The 17,711-nt window shown below is 46.7% G+C and overlaps 4 protein-coding genes across 7 annotated transcripts; 3 read left to right on the forward strand and 1 right to left on the reverse strand.

Annotated features, from left to right (window-relative positions):
* The first annotated feature begins 928 nt into the window (after nucleotides 1-928).
* On the forward strand, nucleotides 929-2,520 carry LOC117651618 (eukaryotic translation initiation factor 6). Its single transcript, XM_034395788.1, has 7 exons — nucleotides 929-1,066; nucleotides 1,169-1,316; nucleotides 1,467-1,552; nucleotides 1,629-1,804; nucleotides 1,883-2,059; nucleotides 2,139-2,320; nucleotides 2,419-2,520. Exons 2-7 carry the CDS (start codon nucleotides 1,210-1,212, stop codon nucleotides 2,426-2,428), a joined length of 738 nt encoding a protein of 245 aa, XP_034251679.1. The 5' UTR covers nucleotides 929-1,066; nucleotides 1,169-1,209; the 3' UTR covers nucleotides 2,429-2,520.
* A 1,019-nt stretch (nucleotides 2,521-3,539) lies between these two features.
* On the forward strand, nucleotides 3,540-8,990 carry LOC117651877. The gene is made up of 5 exons (XM_034396415.1): nucleotides 3,540-3,722; nucleotides 7,569-7,851; nucleotides 7,935-8,094; nucleotides 8,172-8,324; nucleotides 8,408-8,990. Exons 1-5 carry the CDS (start codon nucleotides 3,579-3,581, stop codon nucleotides 8,529-8,531), a joined length of 864 nt encoding a protein of 287 aa, XP_034252306.1. The 5' UTR covers nucleotides 3,540-3,578; the 3' UTR covers nucleotides 8,532-8,990.
* Nucleotides 8,991-9,256: 266 nt separating this feature from the next.
* Nucleotides 9,257-14,067, forward strand: LOC117651590 (mitochondrial Rho GTPase). Of its 4 annotated transcripts, none has more exons than XM_034395732.1 (15): nucleotides 9,257-9,384; nucleotides 9,840-10,031; nucleotides 10,122-10,327; nucleotides 10,401-10,451; nucleotides 10,528-10,629; nucleotides 10,713-10,754; nucleotides 10,850-11,015; nucleotides 11,136-11,256; nucleotides 11,342-11,534; nucleotides 11,630-11,765; nucleotides 11,852-11,982; nucleotides 12,068-12,286; nucleotides 12,370-12,587; nucleotides 12,684-12,722; nucleotides 13,574-13,700. In XM_034395732.1, exons 2-15 carry the CDS (start codon nucleotides 9,848-9,850, stop codon nucleotides 13,698-13,700), a joined length of 1,935 nt encoding a protein of 644 aa, XP_034251623.1. In that variant the 5' UTR covers nucleotides 9,257-9,384; nucleotides 9,840-9,847. The 4 variants fall into 4 exon arrangements, with proteins under 4 accessions (XP_034251623.1, XP_034251622.1, XP_034251624.1 ...); XM_034395731.1 differs by having other exon boundaries at nucleotides 9,261-9,485; XM_034395733.1 differs by lacking the exon at nucleotides 9,257-9,384 and having other exon boundaries at nucleotides 9,848-10,031; nucleotides 13,574-14,067.
* On the reverse strand, nucleotides 14,060-17,667 carry LOC117651589 (protein MTO1 homolog, mitochondrial). The gene is made up of 14 exons (XM_034395730.1): nucleotides 17,507-17,667; nucleotides 17,175-17,384; nucleotides 16,818-16,936; nucleotides 16,543-16,741; nucleotides 16,272-16,448; nucleotides 16,078-16,190; nucleotides 15,817-15,962; nucleotides 15,554-15,711; nucleotides 15,311-15,474; nucleotides 15,054-15,225; nucleotides 14,804-14,966; nucleotides 14,491-14,715; nucleotides 14,343-14,403; nucleotides 14,060-14,248 (listed from the first exon to the last, which is right to left on the reverse strand). The coding sequence occupies exons 1-14, from the start codon at nucleotides 17,526-17,528 to the stop codon at nucleotides 14,141-14,143; spliced, it is 2,037 nt and encodes a 678-aa protein (XP_034251621.1). The 5' UTR covers nucleotides 17,529-17,667; the 3' UTR covers nucleotides 14,060-14,140.
* Nucleotides 17,668-17,711: the final 44 nt, after the last annotated feature.

Genomic DNA, 17,711 nt, shown 5'->3' on the forward strand with positions numbered 1-17,711 from the left:
TTTTGACCGCCTCCACCGGTCTTCTGGCCCACTGTGCGTTCCTGCGTCGCTTGTCTCTCGCCGTGCCGCTGGGGTGCGAGAGAGACAAAGAGACAGCGAGACTGTTTGGCGTCGAACTGCAGGTGACTCAGTTCAGTCTGGTCTGACTCGAAGCTCTCTAAGAACGTTATTTACTTTTCTCCTTTCTCAAAGCGAAGAGGCAACTTATACCACTATTCTTTGTAAGACTATTTTACTCGAGTTTTACTAAGAAACCTGCGGATCTTGGGGGGCTTCCTCCTCCTCCGCCCCCACTGCCCCAACCCCAACGCGGCACGGCGAGCACCCACTTGGAACCAGGGAGCAAAATTACGCTTTCTATGCAAAGAAGAGCTTCTTATCGGCTGCAAAGTCAGGGCAGCAGGTGGGACGCGGAAACGCGGAGGATGGGGACGGAGCGGAGCGGAGCAGAGGGGCCGTCCCCGGCTCGGTCCCCGCGTCCCTGGAGGGTGCTTACGCGGACGGGCTGTCCGTGCGGACGTCGCGGACGTGGGGTATCTCCACGCCGCGGGGCGGGCGCGGAGCGGGGACTTTAGCGGGGACCGTCCTCAGTTCGCAACGCACGCCCGAGTGGCGCTCCGACGAAAAGACTGCAAACGACAGAGACTGTTCGAAACTTCGCGCCAAAAATACGGGAAGTGCCCCTGCAGGCTCGGAGTATCGTCGTGAAAAATTTGACCAGGCGCCGGGGAAAGCAGAAGTGTCGTTGATGTCCTATGTTTGTATTGAATCAGAGTGCTAAAAGCAAGTCAATAAAACCAGTCAGTGTGGATTAAGGAGGGTTCAAGCGTGCGATTGCCCCTTACACTGCACACGCTCACCTCGCACAGGCATGGGGTATCGGCGAGCGGGCCTGCAAGGTTCGCACGGCGGACGCCAGATGGCGTCCGGTGGCAGGCGTAGCGAGGCTAGCCCCGACGCCGAGCGGCACACCAACACACTCGCACTCTCAGCTACATCAACACGCACGTCGTTCATTTAGGTGCCCCACGTGAATCTTTGAACACAGGTCTTGTAACTCGAATATGTAAGTGTTGAATCGAATGAATGAACCTATGAATGCCACCTGAAATGTGGTTGTCATTTTTCTATTGATATCGTCTAAGCTAGATTGTCATTTTGTTCTCAGTGGATCTACTCACGGGCCATAACCTAAGTGTCGTCTCCAAAATGGCAGTCCGAGTGCAGTTTGAAAATAACAACGAAGTCGGAGTCTTCTCTAAGTTGACAAACACATATTGTCTGGTTGCTATTGGTGGCTCAGAGAATTTCTACAGGTAAGCCTTGATTCGCTGTCTGTGAGGCTCATCTACTTGTCAAAATTATCTTGCGCCAAATGTTGTGCAATCCTCGGTAGGAATGTGTTTGAATGTGATGGATGTTCTACTGCACTGGTCTCTTGCTAATCAGTTGTTCTATTCTCTCAGTGTTTTTGAAGCTGAGCTGGCAGAGACTATTCCAGTGATTCACGCTTCTTTGGCGGGCTGTCGTATTATTGGTCGCATGTGTGTAGGTAAGGAATTCACTTGAGGAAGTCATTTGGTGCCATGCAAGTGATTTTGCTTAACTCTTTTCATTGCGAATTGCAGGTAACAAAAATGGTCTTCTTGTGCCAAGTACCACAACAGATGATGAACTGCAACACTTGCGCAACTCACTCCCAGACAAAGTTAAAGTTCAGAGAGTCGAGGAACGGTTGTCTGCCCTGGGTAATGTAATTGCCTGTAACGATTATGTGGCACTCGTGCACCCAGATCTTGATAAGGTAAAGTTCTTGGAATCTGGTTTATAAAGATGTGTAAAAGGGTCTTGCCTCAAAATTAATTCCTGTATTCTTGGGCAGGAAACTGAAGAAATATTGTCTGATGTTCTTGAAGTGGAAGTCTTCAGGCAAACAGTTGCAGCAAATACACTAGTTGGTTCATACTGTTCTCTCTCCAATCGTGGTGGCTTGGTTCACCCGCGGACATCCATCCAAGATCAAGATGAACTGTCGTCTTTACTACAAGTTCCACTAGTGGTATGTTTGTTTGATACTTTTGAACGTTAAGTAGGCAAAGTTGCCGAGTTGTTTACATTTCTTGCAATTAATGTCGCAGGCTGGCACAGTAAACAGAGGATCTGAAGTGATTGGGGGTGGTATGGTAGTCAATGATTGGAGTGCTTTCTGTGGTCTTGACACAACTTCAACAGAGATTTCAGTTATTGAAAGTGTATTTAAACTCAATGAAGGAACCCCTGCCACTATCACCACTGAAATGAGGTCGTCTTTGATTGAGAGGTAGGTGTAAATTAAAATACAAGTGTCATCTGAGTAAAGCCTTGGTCTGCATTTATTTACAGCTTTTCTCACGTTTTTTTTTCTTTCTTTGATTTCAGCATGTCATAATTCCACATGGGACTTCTTTCTTCATTATAAATAATTACTAAACTGGAAATTTTTTTTTGAATAAATTTATATGACAACTCTCAAAAGCTCTACTTGCCTCATATAATTTGCTACTTTTTGGGGAAAAAATCTAACTTTCGGACCAAGATGTGGTTAGCTCCGCTGGAGCTCCCCACTCTCTTTCTGGTGATGTGTCAATTGGGTGGCCTACCTTGGAGGCAGTAGGCGGCCGCTGCTCTGCAGAGCGATTCAGAACATCGGTTTGTGGCTGTCTCTATCACACCCTTGTGGAGAACCCCATGAGTGCGACAGAGACAGAAAAAAAATATGGACCTGATTGGGATTTGAACCCCCGCGGAGCGTACACACTGTTCTTTTGTTGCTCGCCGCGACAAACAGGGAAACGAGGAGGCGTCGCGATGAGAGAGAGAGGGGCTCGCCAAGAAATGGGATTGCGCGCCACAACCACTCCACTCCTTTATTTCTTTATTTCTATTTCTTTATTTCGCATGCCCCTGCTTCCTCCTCGGTCGGGCAGTGCAATGCCTCCCCTGCCGGCGGTCCGACCGGTGGCCGGTCATCTTCCTGGTTGGACGCGGCTGCGCGGCCGCGCGCTGTCAAGTGTCCGACGCGTGGGCGCCGAAACCTCACAGGCGCTTAAGGTCACAAGCAGGCGCTTAAGATCACAAGCAGGCGCTGCTATTTAAGTTATTGAAACGCCCGCAGGAAGCAATAATTCAAATAGAAAAAATAATCAGTGGGAACCCGAATTTTGGTGAACACACGGCGTGCCCCTTGTGCCGCAGGTAACGGAGCAGAGACTTTTCTTTCGACATTTTTCATTTGAACGCCCTTTCCGCCAAGACGGGGAAAAGACCCGGGAAAAGCAACAGTTGTTCGACCCCCACCCTTTGCGACTGTCCCCTGTCGGCACTGACCCCCACCGGTCGTCTTTGCTGCCACTCCAGGCTCACCACTATCGACCCGGCCGCCCCGCCTCGCCCCGCCCGCCCGCCCCGCCTCGCCCCGCCCCGCCCCGCCCCGCCTCGCCCCGCCCCGCCCCGCGAGCCGCGTGCGGTGCCGCGCGGTGCGGGCAGGTGCGGCACACAGCGCCGCCAAGCTCCAAGCTCGCAACGCGCCAAGCCAGGCCATGGCGGCGACCACAGTCTGCTGCAGCCGGGCTGGGGACCACCACCGAGCACCAGTCCGCGTCCCCGCCTCCAAGAGAAGCCCCCGGCCGTCGCGGACGTCCAGGACCTCGCCGAAGAGTTCACCCCTGCCAGAGATGCGCGCGGTAAGGACTCGCTGCTTCGGCCGGACTGTCGCCGGGCTGGGGGCCTTTTTCTCGCACTCAAGGGGCGTGCGGTAGAGACAGCCCGAGACCCGACGAACCACCTGCAGAGTGTCTGAGTGGCAGTTCGGCTCACGGTAGACGTCCGGGAGGGTCGCGCACCCTGTATGGTGGATCGACCGGGCCTAGGGCCTAGCGCCGCCCCCGTCTCGCTGAGGTTATCTACGCACTTGTTGGCGTGCCCCGCGTGTCGCTAGGTCGGCGACCGCGGGAGACGCGCAGAGCCTGGCTCTGTAGTTCAGCGAGCAGCCCTAGGGGGTTTCTTCATTCACTGCCCATTCATTGGTTCATTCATTGGGCGCATTCTTCTTGCTGAACTTTCTGCTGCCGGAGTGTCGTCGCTCTGTCTCTGTCGCACTCATGGGGCGTCCCGTTGGGGTGCGAGAGAGACAGAGCGTGGCGGGGGCGGCGTGTTCTCCGCGGCACCCAAACCCGTCCCGTCCGCCACCATGCCGACTGCTTGTTTTGGCCCGTTTCGGCCTGAATGCGTTCAATGCAATAAACAGCGTGTTTTTCCTCGCGCTGGAACGACGAAGAAAGCAATCGAGCATTGCCGCGGCCACCAGGCCCATCCCTCTCTCTCTCTCTCCCTCTCTCTCTCTCTCTCTCTCTCTCTCTCTCTCTCTCTCTCTCTCTCTCTCTCTCTTCTCTCTCTCTCTCTCTCTCTCTCTCTCTCTCTCTCCTCTCTCTCTCTCTCTCTCTCCTCTCTCTCTCTCTCTCTCTCTCTCTCTCTCTCTCTCTCTCTCTCTCTCTCTCTCTCTCTCTCTCTCTCTCTCTCTCTCGCACCTGCGCGGGGCGCCCCGTGAGTGCGAGAGAGACGAAGCGATGACAAAAGCGGTGCTGGGAATCGCTCGCCGCCGCCCGCGCGCAGTGCTGGCCAATTCAAAGCGTTTGGCCCGGGCGGGCAAAGGCGTGCGCCCGCGGTTACTTGTCTTGCCCGGAGTTTGCGCCGGGTTCGAGGCTGCCGCCGCCACGCCACGCCCCGCCACGGTCAATGTCAATGACTGCAGCGCAGCCACATGCCGCTGCCGCCGAGTCTGCTTCATCTCAAGCAAAGTGCTGCAGCGACAATGATAGGAAACGGGACGTGCTGTGCGCGGGAAAATATTGTTTTCAAGGTGTATGCACAGGTGTCTGTAAGTCCTCTTGGCGCCAGAGGGGTACACTGGAGGACCAAGAGTCCCAAAGTCCTCACAGGCGGAACCGCCTTGAGACGGCTTAGCGTGCTCTAGAGTGCACTACCCGGCCGGTTCGACAGCAGTGCCCCTCGGCAAGAAGTCGCCAAGTGGAAATCTAAACTCAGTGCGAGCGTGCGAATGGGGCGACGGGTAGCACACGTCGAGGCGCTGGCGGAGGCGCCTCCCGCAGTGTAGGCCCCAGCAGAGTGATCCCGAGAGTCGTTTTCGTCGCCCTGTCTCTCCCGCACTTATGGGGCGTCCCGCTTTGGTGCGAGAGAGGCAGAACGTCGAAATCGACTCTCGGAATCAGTCTGCAGTCCATGATGGCATGGAAGACGGATTGCCGCACGGCGCGCCTCGCCTCGCGCCGCCGAATCGGTAACTCGCAGCAGGTGTCAAATTGTCGGCTGCAGACAATTGCTTGATAGCTTCTGGTGTCGCGGCGTGACGCGCCGTTGCGGCATTGTGTCGCCGTGCCTCTTTAAATACCCGCCCCGCGTTACCGGCGTTACCAACTTTGCCGCGCGAGCCGCTTGCCGCAACGTGGGAATGAGAGGCGAGACTCCGAAACTCAAAGCGGTGATTTGCTCATCGAAACCGAAACCACGCAGACGCACCTACCATGCTCCCTGTCAAGATTCGTGTGGGTGTCGGCGTTTCGCCCTCAGCCTCAGCCTCGCTTGGGAATTCAAAAAAGCAAACAAAAAAACACTCTTTCGAGAAGTGTCAGATTGTCAACTGATAAAAATGTGCCTAAAGCCGATGTCACCACGTGGGCGCGAGGCAGAGCCATCGGCAATTAAACGCATGCCGCTTCCGTCCTCATAAGTTTCCAGTGCGGAAGCATGAGCGGCCCGCTCCAGCACTCCAGCCGCTCCAGCGTTCCAGACGACGCGGCGCGCGGGCTCGGCCGGCCCACGGCGCCCAAGGTCGCCGGGCCCGGAGGGGCAGTGATTCCTGGATTTAACGATATCGGGTCGGAGCAGGCGCTGCAGCGCGCTGGAGCGAGGTGGCAACGTGTTGCCGTTAGAGTGAGCGTGAAAAAAAAAAGTGGGAGAAATGCAAAAGAAAGAACTTGTTGCAGTTTCAGTGTCATTTCCTTCTGCAGTTGGCGATGTTTTGGCGCTCGTTTTGTTGATTTCAAATTTTTCTCGATGCGTCCGCATTACAGTCTGGGTGGGTTTTTAGTATTTTCAGTACGTGTAGGGTTTATTTTATTTTTTTCTGTGAAATGAGTCGGAGTTCCTTGACTCTGAGGCCCGCCGGACCCTCTGCCGGTGTCCGATTGGCCCGGCGGCGCGAAGGGCCCGCACGTGTGTGGCACTGCACGTTACAGGTGTACGACAGGACACGCGCGGCGCGGCGGCCCAGCGACGCCCTTGTGTCCGGAGTGTGCCGTGAATAATGCTATGTCCCCCGGGAGATTTTTTGGAGGGGGGGATTGGTGCACGGCGCGAACTGGTCGTGTACCCATCTTCCGTCTTCTTATGTGCACCGGACGCCCAGCGCTGCGGTGACCCTGCCCGATGCGTGGGAACCTCAACCAGTGCACAAGGCTGCACAAAGTCTGGGCACCGTCCCGGAGAGCATCTTATTCCCACGAGGGGCCTTGCCTGCCTTGCCTGCTTTGCCTGCGCCCATCAAAGATCCATCCCTCGTGACCTGTGCTCTGTATGCAGTAAAATGTTACTGTAGAGATGACTGAAAAAATAAATGCGTTCGTCGGAGGGTTATTTTTTTTTCTGTAAGCTACAATCTAATAAGGTGATCTTGACATTTTTTTTTTCTCTCCCGCTTCGAATCATTTTTAAAGAGCCTAGCGCTTTTGATCACTTGAACACGTATAGCCGCGCGTTCGGTATACCGCGCGATCGGTCAGTGGCCCTACAAGGACTTTGCCGAAGGAGACGCTGGGGCGTCCACCCCGCCCCGCCCCGCCCCGCCCCTCGCCAAGTGCGCCAACGCAGTGTCGTGTCCAGCACTGCCCGCTGTCCGCGTGCCCCGCGTGCCGCTGCAGCCTTCCGCTGTGGTGGCGTGCGTGGTTCCGCGCCGCCCCGCGCCTGTCAACCAATTCGGACGCACTAACCGTGGGGAGGGGGAGGGGGTAATAATCTCTCCCAAGTGCCAGCAGCCAACGCTGCACGTGTTTTTATTTGCTGCGTTGACAGTTTTTGTCGCTTTTGCCTGTGACGTGCTTACGTCGTGCGACAATGCAGGCGTCGTTCCTGGCGAGCTGCAGGCATTCGTCACCAGGTGCCGAAATACACCGACACCGTCGATCTGCTACGAACTTTGTCCAAGTGCTTGGTAGCTGTTACGTGCGAAGTGAGACTGTGGTCCATAAGCGCCCGAGGTCCCGGTGGCGAGGTCACCGTCACAGCGTCGACGCGAGCGTGCACGATGGGTGGCCTACCTGCTGCACCTGCAACAGCGGGCCAGAAGACCGGTGGCGGCGGACGAAATTCTGGACGCGTTTTGAGCTCCTGAGTCGCTAAATGGGACTCTGGAGCTGAGACGCGTGTAGAATTTTGGTCACCTGCACCGGTTTTTCTGGCCCGGCCTTCGCCGCTGGTGCATCCATGCGACCACACTGACTACTGCGCCACTGCAGGCGATGCTGCTGCTCCTGATGGCGGCCGCGCGCTGCCACGCCACGCTGCTGGTGGCGGACACGTACGCCGGGAGGCTGATGGAGCTGCGCGGCGACACGCCCACCTGCACGCTGTTCGACGACCGCGAGGCCGTGCGCTTCAAGCTGTCGTCGGCGGACCCGCGGCGCGTGCGGCCCAGCTCGCCCGAGCAGTTCGACGCCCTGGTGCGCGCTTGCAACGAGCGGCGCGGCCCCGGCGGCCAGGCCGGCGACGGCCACCGCCAGACCGGCTTCATCTACCCAGGTGAGCGTCCTCGCCGTGCATGCCGCCCGCGCTGCGGTGAGTCTTAGCGACCCAAACGAACGCGCTCTGCTTGGCCTTGCCAGGGACCAAGTGGTGCGGCCCGGGCAACACCGCCCTCCACTACGACGACCTCGGCTACCACCGCGCCGAGGACGCCTGCTGCCGCGAGCACGACCACTGCCCCGCCGTGCTGGAGGCGGGCCAGTGCCTGCAGGGGCTGTGCAACAACGCCCTCTACACCAAGTAGGCCGCCGCCATGTCTCCCCGCGCCTTCCCTTGCCGGCCAGCCGCTAACAGTGTTGTGCCCGCCATGCTTCCAGGTCCCACTGCGACTGCGACGCGCGCTTCCGGCGCTGCCTCGGCGCCATCGGCTCGGAGACGGCCAACCTCATCGGCTCCATCTTCTTCAACGTGGTGCAGGTGTCCTGCTTCAAGGAGAAGCGGCCCTGCTACCCGGAGGACGTGGACGACCGGTGGGACATGTTCCTGATCGCGTTGAGATGGAACTTCTCGTCCGGGTTTTTGTTTTGCTGAACGGCGTTGTTTTGTGTTTCAGGGGCCGCTGCCGCATGCGCTTCCACGCCCAGGCCAGGTACGAGGAGTTCGGCGGCTACTCGGCGGGCTCCTCCGGGATCGTCTCCAACCTGCTCAGCTCCTTCCTGCCCTTCCGCAAACGCTGAGACCTCAAGGCTCGATGAGTCATCCCCCAACCCCTTCCCGAACCTGTTTTACAACACCTTAGGATTAGGATTAGAACGACGTTCTTGTCGATTGTTTCGAACCCGGTGAGAATTTATGACTTGGCTCTGTCAATGGTCCTAAACCCATTTGGAAACCATGTGCGCAACCAGTAATCTCTCAGTGGATAGATTTGTGATACTAGTTTTTTGTTTTTAATTTATGATTTTACTTTAAAAGTTCTGTGATAGACATGTGTTTTTGTGTAATCAAGTATAACTTGCCCAAAATTTTAGTCATTGTAAGGACTTTTTCGTTTTTGGTGAAAGCATCACTTCTTGTACACTCCCACCTCAATTACTTGTAGGTGTGAAACAAAATTACCTGAAATGTACAAATTTCATCATAGTTATAAGTTACCATAGTGATGGATTGAAATAAACCAAGAGACAATTTCGGTGTACAAATAATTGAATTTTATTTACAATTTATCCATATCCTTTCCCCACCCTCACAAAGGCGCCAATACGACTAGACAGTTGAACACCTATTCTCTGCTTCTTACAACCATAGCATATCAATTTCAAATAAATCGGGCAGGTCGACGTTTTTGGCTGATAAAAGCCGAGCAGGTAGGCAACCCAGCTGTCACTGCTGTTTGGCGGGGAATGAATGGGAAGGGCCCGGGTGGGGGGGGGGGGGGTTTGCCTGTGTATACTGGCTGATTCTCCTATTCGCACGCTAACCTCGCCTCCCCCCTGGTGTGTCTGCTAGGCGGTCAATGCCATTGAATAAACTTGGATTATTAGTATACTTTTAATCTATTTCAAAGCCGCTACGCTGTCTATGGAAAACGTAAATATGAAATGCTCTAGCGAAGTGCAGGTCTTGTGACAGTTATTGTACAGAATAGTTACCCACAGGGGTAAAGGGCGACACTTCATTGGCGTTTAAGGGTAAACTAAGAAAAGTGTATCTGATCTTAAATGCGGAATATTGACAAAGACTGAGATACTTTCTCTCGGCAGAATTTCTAATGGTTTCCTTAATGTTCTCGTTGGAAGTACCCTAAGCATGAGGCAATTCCTAAAGAAATCATCTTTAAGCATCTAACCTATTTCGTCTGCTTCTGGGAAAAAAGTCTCTCAATCATTGTTGCTTTTCAACTGCACGTTTCATTTTGTCAACTTAATTGTCTCACGTAAATTAAATGTTTGAAACTCACCTGATATTGTACGTGATTCTGACGAAGCTCATGACCGCATTGTTAAGTTTACCTTCTGTCAACCCAGTCTCTTTTTCACATACAGGAAAAACAATGGTCATGCGGAAAAGTGTTCGTATTCTATTGGTTGGAGATCGGAGTGTGGGTAAAACCTCTCTAATTTTGTCATTGGTCAGCGAAGAATTCAATGAAGATGTTCCTCCAAAAGCAGAAGAGATTACTATTCCGGCTGATGTTACCCCTGAGCAAGTTCCTACCCACATAGTAGATTTTTCTGGTATGACTTGTCAACATAACAGTGTACTATCTTTTTCACCCTCTTGTCTTTCTTTGACAAACCTCTCCTTTTAAAATCCTTTTTTTCCAGCTGTTGAACAAACTGAAGAACAGCTAGTAGATGAGATTCAACGGGCTCATGTTGTATGTGTTGTGTATAGTGTTGATGATGAAGACAGCTTAGAACATGTCACAACACATTGGTTGCCTCTGGTACGCTCAAGTGCTCAGGGGTCACCTTTACCAGTAATTTTGGTTGGGAATAAAGTTGATCTAGTTGACTACTCCACCATTGATGTAGGTATTTCAGAATAATCTCAAGCACTTTTGTTTCCTTTTGTTTTTTCATTCAAATTTTTATTTTTTTCAGATGGTTATGAGTATTATGGAGGAATATCCTGAAATTGAAAGTTGTGTTGAGGTACAGTATGTGAGGCAAACTTTAGCTGAGCTGAAGTACCTGAGTATTTGAATAAATGTTTGCTTTCTTTTCGCAGTGCTCTGCTAGGACATTGAAAAATATTTCAGAGATGTTCTATTATGCACAAAAGGCTGTGCTGCATCCCACTGGACCACTTTATGTCCTTGAGAGTCAAGATGTGAGTCAGATTTTCTAATTACTAGCTGTTCAAATAAAAGTAACATTTGTCCTATTTTCATTTTATTTTCTCTCTTTCTGTAGTTAACTGAAGAATGCAAGAAAGCTCTTACAAGAATATTTAAGGTAATTTTTTTTTTTACTTATTGGTATTGCTAGTGTAAAATCTAGTACTACTATAGTGTGCACAAGATGGTTACAGTTATTTAATTTGTTTGCAGATCTGTGACTTAGACAATGATGGGCTGCTGTCAGATACAGAACTAAATGTTTTTCAGAAGCGTTGCTTTAATGCTCCTTTACAGCCTCAGGTGTTGGAGGATGTGAAGGCAGTCCTTAGCAAAAATATAAATGATGGAGTGCAGAATAATTGCATTACATTAAAAGGTGAGCTATAGTTGGCGAATTCTCTTGATGATAAAATTAATTCATCTAACCCACTATAACATCAATAAATCTCTGAGCTCTAAGTTTTAACAATAACTAATCATTGTTTCATTCATTTAGGATTTTTATTTTTGCACTGTTTATTTATTCAACGTGGACGTAATGAAACTGTGTGGACAGTTCTTCGTAAATTTGGTTATAATGATTCTCTTAGAGTGACTAAGGACTATTTAATACCAAGGCAAGTATTTTTTTTTCTATTTCTTTGAGATTGAATTTCCAATTTTAATTGGATGGCTATTTTAGTAATGTACTTTGTATTATAGTGTAAGAGTTCCTCACGGCTGCACATCAGAGCTAAATCACCGCGGTCAGCACTTCCTTCAGAAATTATTTGAGAAACATGATAAGGATCGTGATGGGGCACTTTCCTTTACTGAAATGAGTTGTCTCTTTTCCACCTGTCCCACTCCACCATGGCATCCAGATTTTAAGAGAACTGTTGTTACCAATTCGCGTGTAAGTTGCTGCTTATCTCATGCTTTTTAAAAGGGATCAACAATTCTCCTCGTGGGTGGCATGTTGAAATATTGTTTGATATGTTTTTGTCCTAGGGTTGGATGACAATGCAAGGCTTTATGTCTTATTGGTCTCTGATTACTCTGATGGATCTTCCACTTGCTTTGGAGCACCTTGGTTTCTTGGGGTACAACATCATTGAAAATGAGAGTCATGCGAATGCTGTTCATGGTATAGTAATTGGAAGGATAAGTACTTACCATTATGTCTACAAGATCTGTGTTTTAATTTTTGAAAATTTCATTTGCTTCTTTCAGTAACAAGAGAAAAGAGCCTTGATCTGGCCAAAAAGCAATCTAGTAGAAATGTGTATCAGTGCCATGTTATTGGTCAACAGAAGTCAGGAAAATCTTCCTTCTGTGCTTGTCACATAGGGCACACATTAGATGTAAATATTTCTCTTTCATACAAAGGGTTAGGTTTTAACATTTTATATATGTCACAATTTTTGTTTGTTATTTTCTTTTTGATAGGTTAAGGGGAAGTATGTTAAGCGAGATGGAAGTCCTCCAAGCCTTACAGTTAACTCAGTTCTGGTGTATGGTCAAGAAAAGCAACTCATTTTAAGAGAGGTAGAAGCCAAGGGTATGGCAGACCCCTTAATGACTGAAGACACCCAATGTGATGTGGTCTGTTTGGTTTATGATAGCAATCATCCAAAATCCTTTGAATATGTGGCAGAAATCTATTTGGTGAGCCTCATCTTTTGTTTCGTTTTTCTTTGGGTAATGATAATAGTAATAGTTAAAAGTAATTTGCATTTATTTTGTTATAGCGATACTTTGAGGGCAGTAAGATTCCAGTATTAGTAGTTGCAAATAAAAGCGATCTTCCGCCTGTGAGACAAGATTACATACACCAGCCGGATGAATTCTGCTCCCGACACAAGCTGGCCCCACCGCACTTGTTTAGTGCTCTTCCGTCACCAACTGGGTCTTCACAACATCCAGACAAAGATGTCTATGTGAAGCTGGCTACAATGGCTGTATTCCCGTAAGTATTAACTTATGAAAGTGCCCTCACTCGCCTCTTTCCTCACATTTTCTTCCCATCCCTTAAAACAAACTGATTGTTTCCATTTACATCCAGTCGCTTCCAGGCTGCATGGGTACTTTTCTACAGGCATAGGTAAGTCAACGAAAGAATTCAACAAAGTGGCCTGTTGCCTTTGTGTTTAATTATTAACAAGTAGTGCTATCTGTTGTAAATACTGCTGTGACTTATTTATAATTTTGGCTCAACTCTGTATTTTCTTTGCTGTATTTTGAAGTATTTGTTGTCTGTTGTTTTTATGGACATACTTGCAACATTTTTCTTGAATGTAGATACACATTAACTTTTCAGTTGTTATCGTAGACTACACATCTTAGTGATTTGAATTCATAAGTTTTGACTTTGCATGTTTGTTTTTGAGACTAAGCAGGTTTTTTAATTTTTTAACCCATGTTTTCATCCCCTTTGATAGAGCACCTGTATGCAATATGCTCAGAAACTTTAATTTCCATTGCATTCTGTTCTTTTTGTTGTTGTTCTCTATCCTTCTCTCTGCTTTAATCTTATTAAGTATAGGCTGCTGGCAGAACTGCATGTACTATTAAACTATCTTGTTATTTTTTCACAGCTTGTTTAGGGTTTTTTATAGTGATTGATCGTGTTGTGATCGCTGTCCTAATGATAATGCCAGACATGTTTTTTTTTTTTTTAAGAGATGCATGCGTATTAGAAAATTTGACTGTCAAGTGAAGGTGTTGTTAGGAGCATGGAGCATGAATCAATTGAAAAACAGTAGGAATTAAAAGAATTGGGAAAAGTTTTGGTCCAGATAGTAGATAAAATGTTTTTTTAAATGGGGTAAAAAGTGTTGTGTGCACTTGTATTTACATGTTTATGAAAGTTGAACATCATATGTTCAACTTTCATGTGTGGTTATTTTTAAAAATTAAGGAGTGTTGGTAAATCACCTTTGTTTTGTTTTTCAGGCACCTCCGACAACTGACCATTATGGCCAGTGATAAAGAAATGTGGTGGCGAGCGGGACTTGGAGTAGCAGCCCTTACTGCTATTGGTTTCCTTATATCTCGACTCTTCAGAGGAGAGCATCGATAGACTTTTTTGTTAACTTTTCCTTTTATAATTATGTAGAATCGTTAGTGATAGTGTCCAAGCAGAATCAAAGTTAAATGATCCTCCCCTTAGTGATATAGTCATTCAAATGCTGATGACTGGTAGCATTAAAGCTTTTTCTTCTGTTCACCAACACAAGTTGAACTTTTCTCTTTTGTGTTAATTGTTAAAAATAAACTTGAAAGTGAAAACCTGAAATTAAATACCGACATAAAGGATGTGTAGTTTTAACTGCCTTCTAGTCTTAAATAGTGTCCGGAAGTCAAAAGTATTTTTTTAAAGTCTGCATAAGTTTTGCATGAATGCCAAATTTATATTTTAAGAATTAATATAAGGCAAGATTTTTGAATTGTCATCTTATTTATTACGCTCCTCCTACTCCTCCTCCTTTCATCTGCAAAGCATAGCACTCAAAGACTTAATTATGTGTGCTGGCTTGCTGCGTGTTTAGTTTCATTCTTTGATATGAAATGCATGAGCCTCAATAAACTACTGGGCCGAATTCCAGGTATCCTGCTGGCAGCAGCAATCTGTTAAAGGAAAACGGACACAAAATTGATCATGCATCAAAACCAAATTGTGTGCTTTCAGAATTCTGCTCAAGACAGACAATACTTGACTCACAGTTTGTGGATGTACTTTTCTAATTTTTTCTTGGTCTTCATAACACATACCCAGCAAGGGACTGAAAGACATAATTCCTCATTGAGACCAAAATGAATGCAAATAAGGTTACTCTATTCTCACAGTAATAAAATATGAAACCACTTACTCAGAGAAGTCCACATTTGACGGTATTAAGAATGATTCTTCCTTCCTCATATCTTCCATATCTGAAAACTGTGCTTCAACAACTTCATTATACTGAGCTTCAATAGAGATGCGTTGCTGTGTAGTATAATTAATATTCTTTAGAGAACCTAAGTCCTCCGGCAAGCTGGTCACAAGTGTGGAAAGAGGACATTGGCAATTTGCATCACCAAGAATTTGGAAGGCACTGGAAATAGAAGAGAATGTTTTCTCTCAAAGGAGAAAAGAACTCACAACACTTAAAGGCATTGAGACAAGATATAAAATTAGTTTACTTCCTGACATGCTGAGAAGTAAAAGACGGCAGAGGCACTCTTTGTCTCCAAACATTAAATGGCATCTTTATTTCCTTCAAAAGGCAAATTGCATTATTCATAATATCTTTGGTTTCACAAAAATGATGGTAACGTTTTTCTGAGACACAGCCATGCTGATAACCTGTGGAATGATCAAAAGCAGAGACATAGCATTTTTTTTCTTTCCAAAACATTTTTGAACAAATTGGTTTCGACGAAACAAAAATACCTTTTTCTGTCAATCTTAAATCAGCATTATCGGGTCGAAGAGAAAGTCTAAATTCTGCTCGGCTAGTGAACATTCTATATGGTTCAGAGGTCCCATGTGTGGTCAAATCATCTATTAAAACACCAATATAACCATCTGTTCGACTAACAGTTAAAGGTGACTTGTGTAGAACCTGACAGAAAGCAGGGATGAAAAACTGATAATGATGGAAAGCACACATTTAAATGTTACTGCAATCATTTCAAATTGTATTATACCTTAGAAGCTGCATTTATGCCAGCAATAATGCCTTGAGATGCAGCTTCTTCATACCCAGTGGTTCCGTTTATTTGACCAGCAAAAAAGAGACCAGGAATTTTTGTTGTTTCCAGAGATGCCTGTAGTTCTCTAGGATCAACGAAATCATATTCTACACCATATCCTGAAAAAAACGTATTGAGTCAAGAAAAATAAAGGAAAAGTTAAAAAGATTTCACACATTAAAAAAAATTGCATGTCACCTGGAGATAACATGGTGACATTTTCCAAACCATGCAATTTGCGCACTAATTTAAACTGGAGCTCCTCTGGCAGTGTACAAGACAACCCATTGGGGTAAATTATATCACTTGTAAGGCCCTCTGGTTCCAGCCATATTAGATGAACATCTTTTTTAAACCTGGAGGAAACAAGAATTGAAATTAGAGACCAAGAACCACAAACGTTAACTTCCATTCATAGAAAACCTGAAGAAAAAACAAATTTGGTCTGTGAAATTAGTCACCTTAGCACTTTGGACTCAATAGAGGGACAATATCGTGGTCCAAGGACCTCTTCTCGGATATGTCTATTGACATGTTGGTTTTGTTTAATTATATTCGCTACATCCGCATTTGTGTATGTCAGGTGGCAATCGACTTGATCCTCAGGCTAAAAGAAAAAATGGCGTAAAATTTGAAATAAGTATTTAAAACACTGCTCCCTAAATCATTTTTCTTTTAGAAGGTACATTTTGTTTTACTTTACAAATGCCCAGGTTGCATACCTTCATCCACACTGAGTCATTTAGAAACGAAAATGGAATAGGTCTTTTATCACCACCATTTGCTGACAATACTTTGAAATTAATAGTATTTTTATCCAACCGGGGTGGAGTTCCTATTGTACAAACAACACAATGAAACTGACAAGGAAAACAAAAATAAGACAGTCCTCCATTGCTGCAAAGTACAACTGTACCTGTTTTTAGACGGCCCATTCTAAATTTCAATCTTTCTAACGTTAGGGCAAGGCCTATAGCAGGTGCATCACCTAGTCTACCAGCTGGTCGAACATCTAAACCAATATTTATCTGCCCTTTGAGGAATGTACCAGTAGTTAAAACAACAGCATCACTAAAAATTTGGCTCCCATCACCTAGTAATTAAGGATTATAATAAAATGAATTTTTTTGAGTAAAGAAGTTTAAAACCATTAAGAAAACCCGTCAGGGAGAATTTGAATAACTTACTGAGAACAATACCATTACACTGATGTGTTCCATTCTGACTCACTGATTCATTTAAGATTAGGTCTTCCACTGATGCCTCCATTACTGTAAGATTAGGAGTATTATGAAAGAGTTCTCTTTGCAAATTTGCCTTGTATAGAGCTCTGTCAATCTGTGCCCTAAGGCCCCACACAGCAGGGCCTTTTTTGGTGTTCAGGACCTGTTATGAGATGTGATAAGCTGTCATTAAATCATCACAGAAAATTAATTATTAATGTTATGATAGATGGACAAACCTTGTATTGAATGCCTGAAATGTCACAAATCCTTCCACACAACCCATCAAGTGCGTCAATTTCTCTCATTAAGTGCCCTTTGCCAATACCTCCAAAGGAGGGATTGCAAGACATGACACCTGCAACAATTAGTGGACTGGATTAAACGTATATTATTAAAGGCTATTAACAGCTATATTATGAGGATTCTAGGCTACTTCAAGTCAAGAAATTTTATACAGCTAAACAAATTGGTCTTTGCGGCATTCCTGCACAGTTTTTGGCACATAAATGAACAGCAGTTTCGTACTGAAAACGGACCCACTGGAATAGTGTTAAACTGTCAAAACATCTTAACTTGAAAGCCCTAAAACTCACCAACTGTTTCTTTCTTGTGAGTAATGAGCAGAGTGCGGGCACCCATTCTTGCCGCAGCAGCACAAGCTTCACTTCCTGCATGGCCACCGCCAACAACGACGACATCAAAATTTAGAGGTTGGCTGACAGATGTTGAGAGTGACTGACTTAGATAAAATTTCTCTCCCAAGGTGAACTGGGAATGACCCTTCCCTCTACAGGGCAATTTGCCTGGAATAAAAACACATGTGTCCTCAATGCAATTACAAGTAATCATAATGATATGACTTAAATTTTCAGTTACAGATGAATGTCATAAACTGACACAAAAAGAAGGGGAAAGTATCGAATACCTAGGAGTCTAAGCATCATCATTAGTGTTTAAGACGTCTGTCAAGAGTTAAAATACATGACAGTCAAGATTGCGCACGACATGTCCGTCGAACATTTGTAGGTTGAAGACAAGTTTAGAAACGCAAGCGGAATTTTTCATCGTCACGCCCAACCGCAATGGAGTTTTTCTGGTCCGCACTCCTTATTCACATTGGAGTTCCAGAC

Source organism: Thrips palmi, unplaced genomic scaffold (assembly GCF_012932325.1).
Source record: "Thrips palmi isolate BJ-2018 unplaced genomic scaffold, TpBJ-2018v1 HiC_scaffold_6, whole genome shotgun sequence".
NCBI classification, from domain to species: domain Eukaryota; kingdom Metazoa; phylum Arthropoda; class Insecta; order Thysanoptera; family Thripidae; genus Thrips; species Thrips palmi.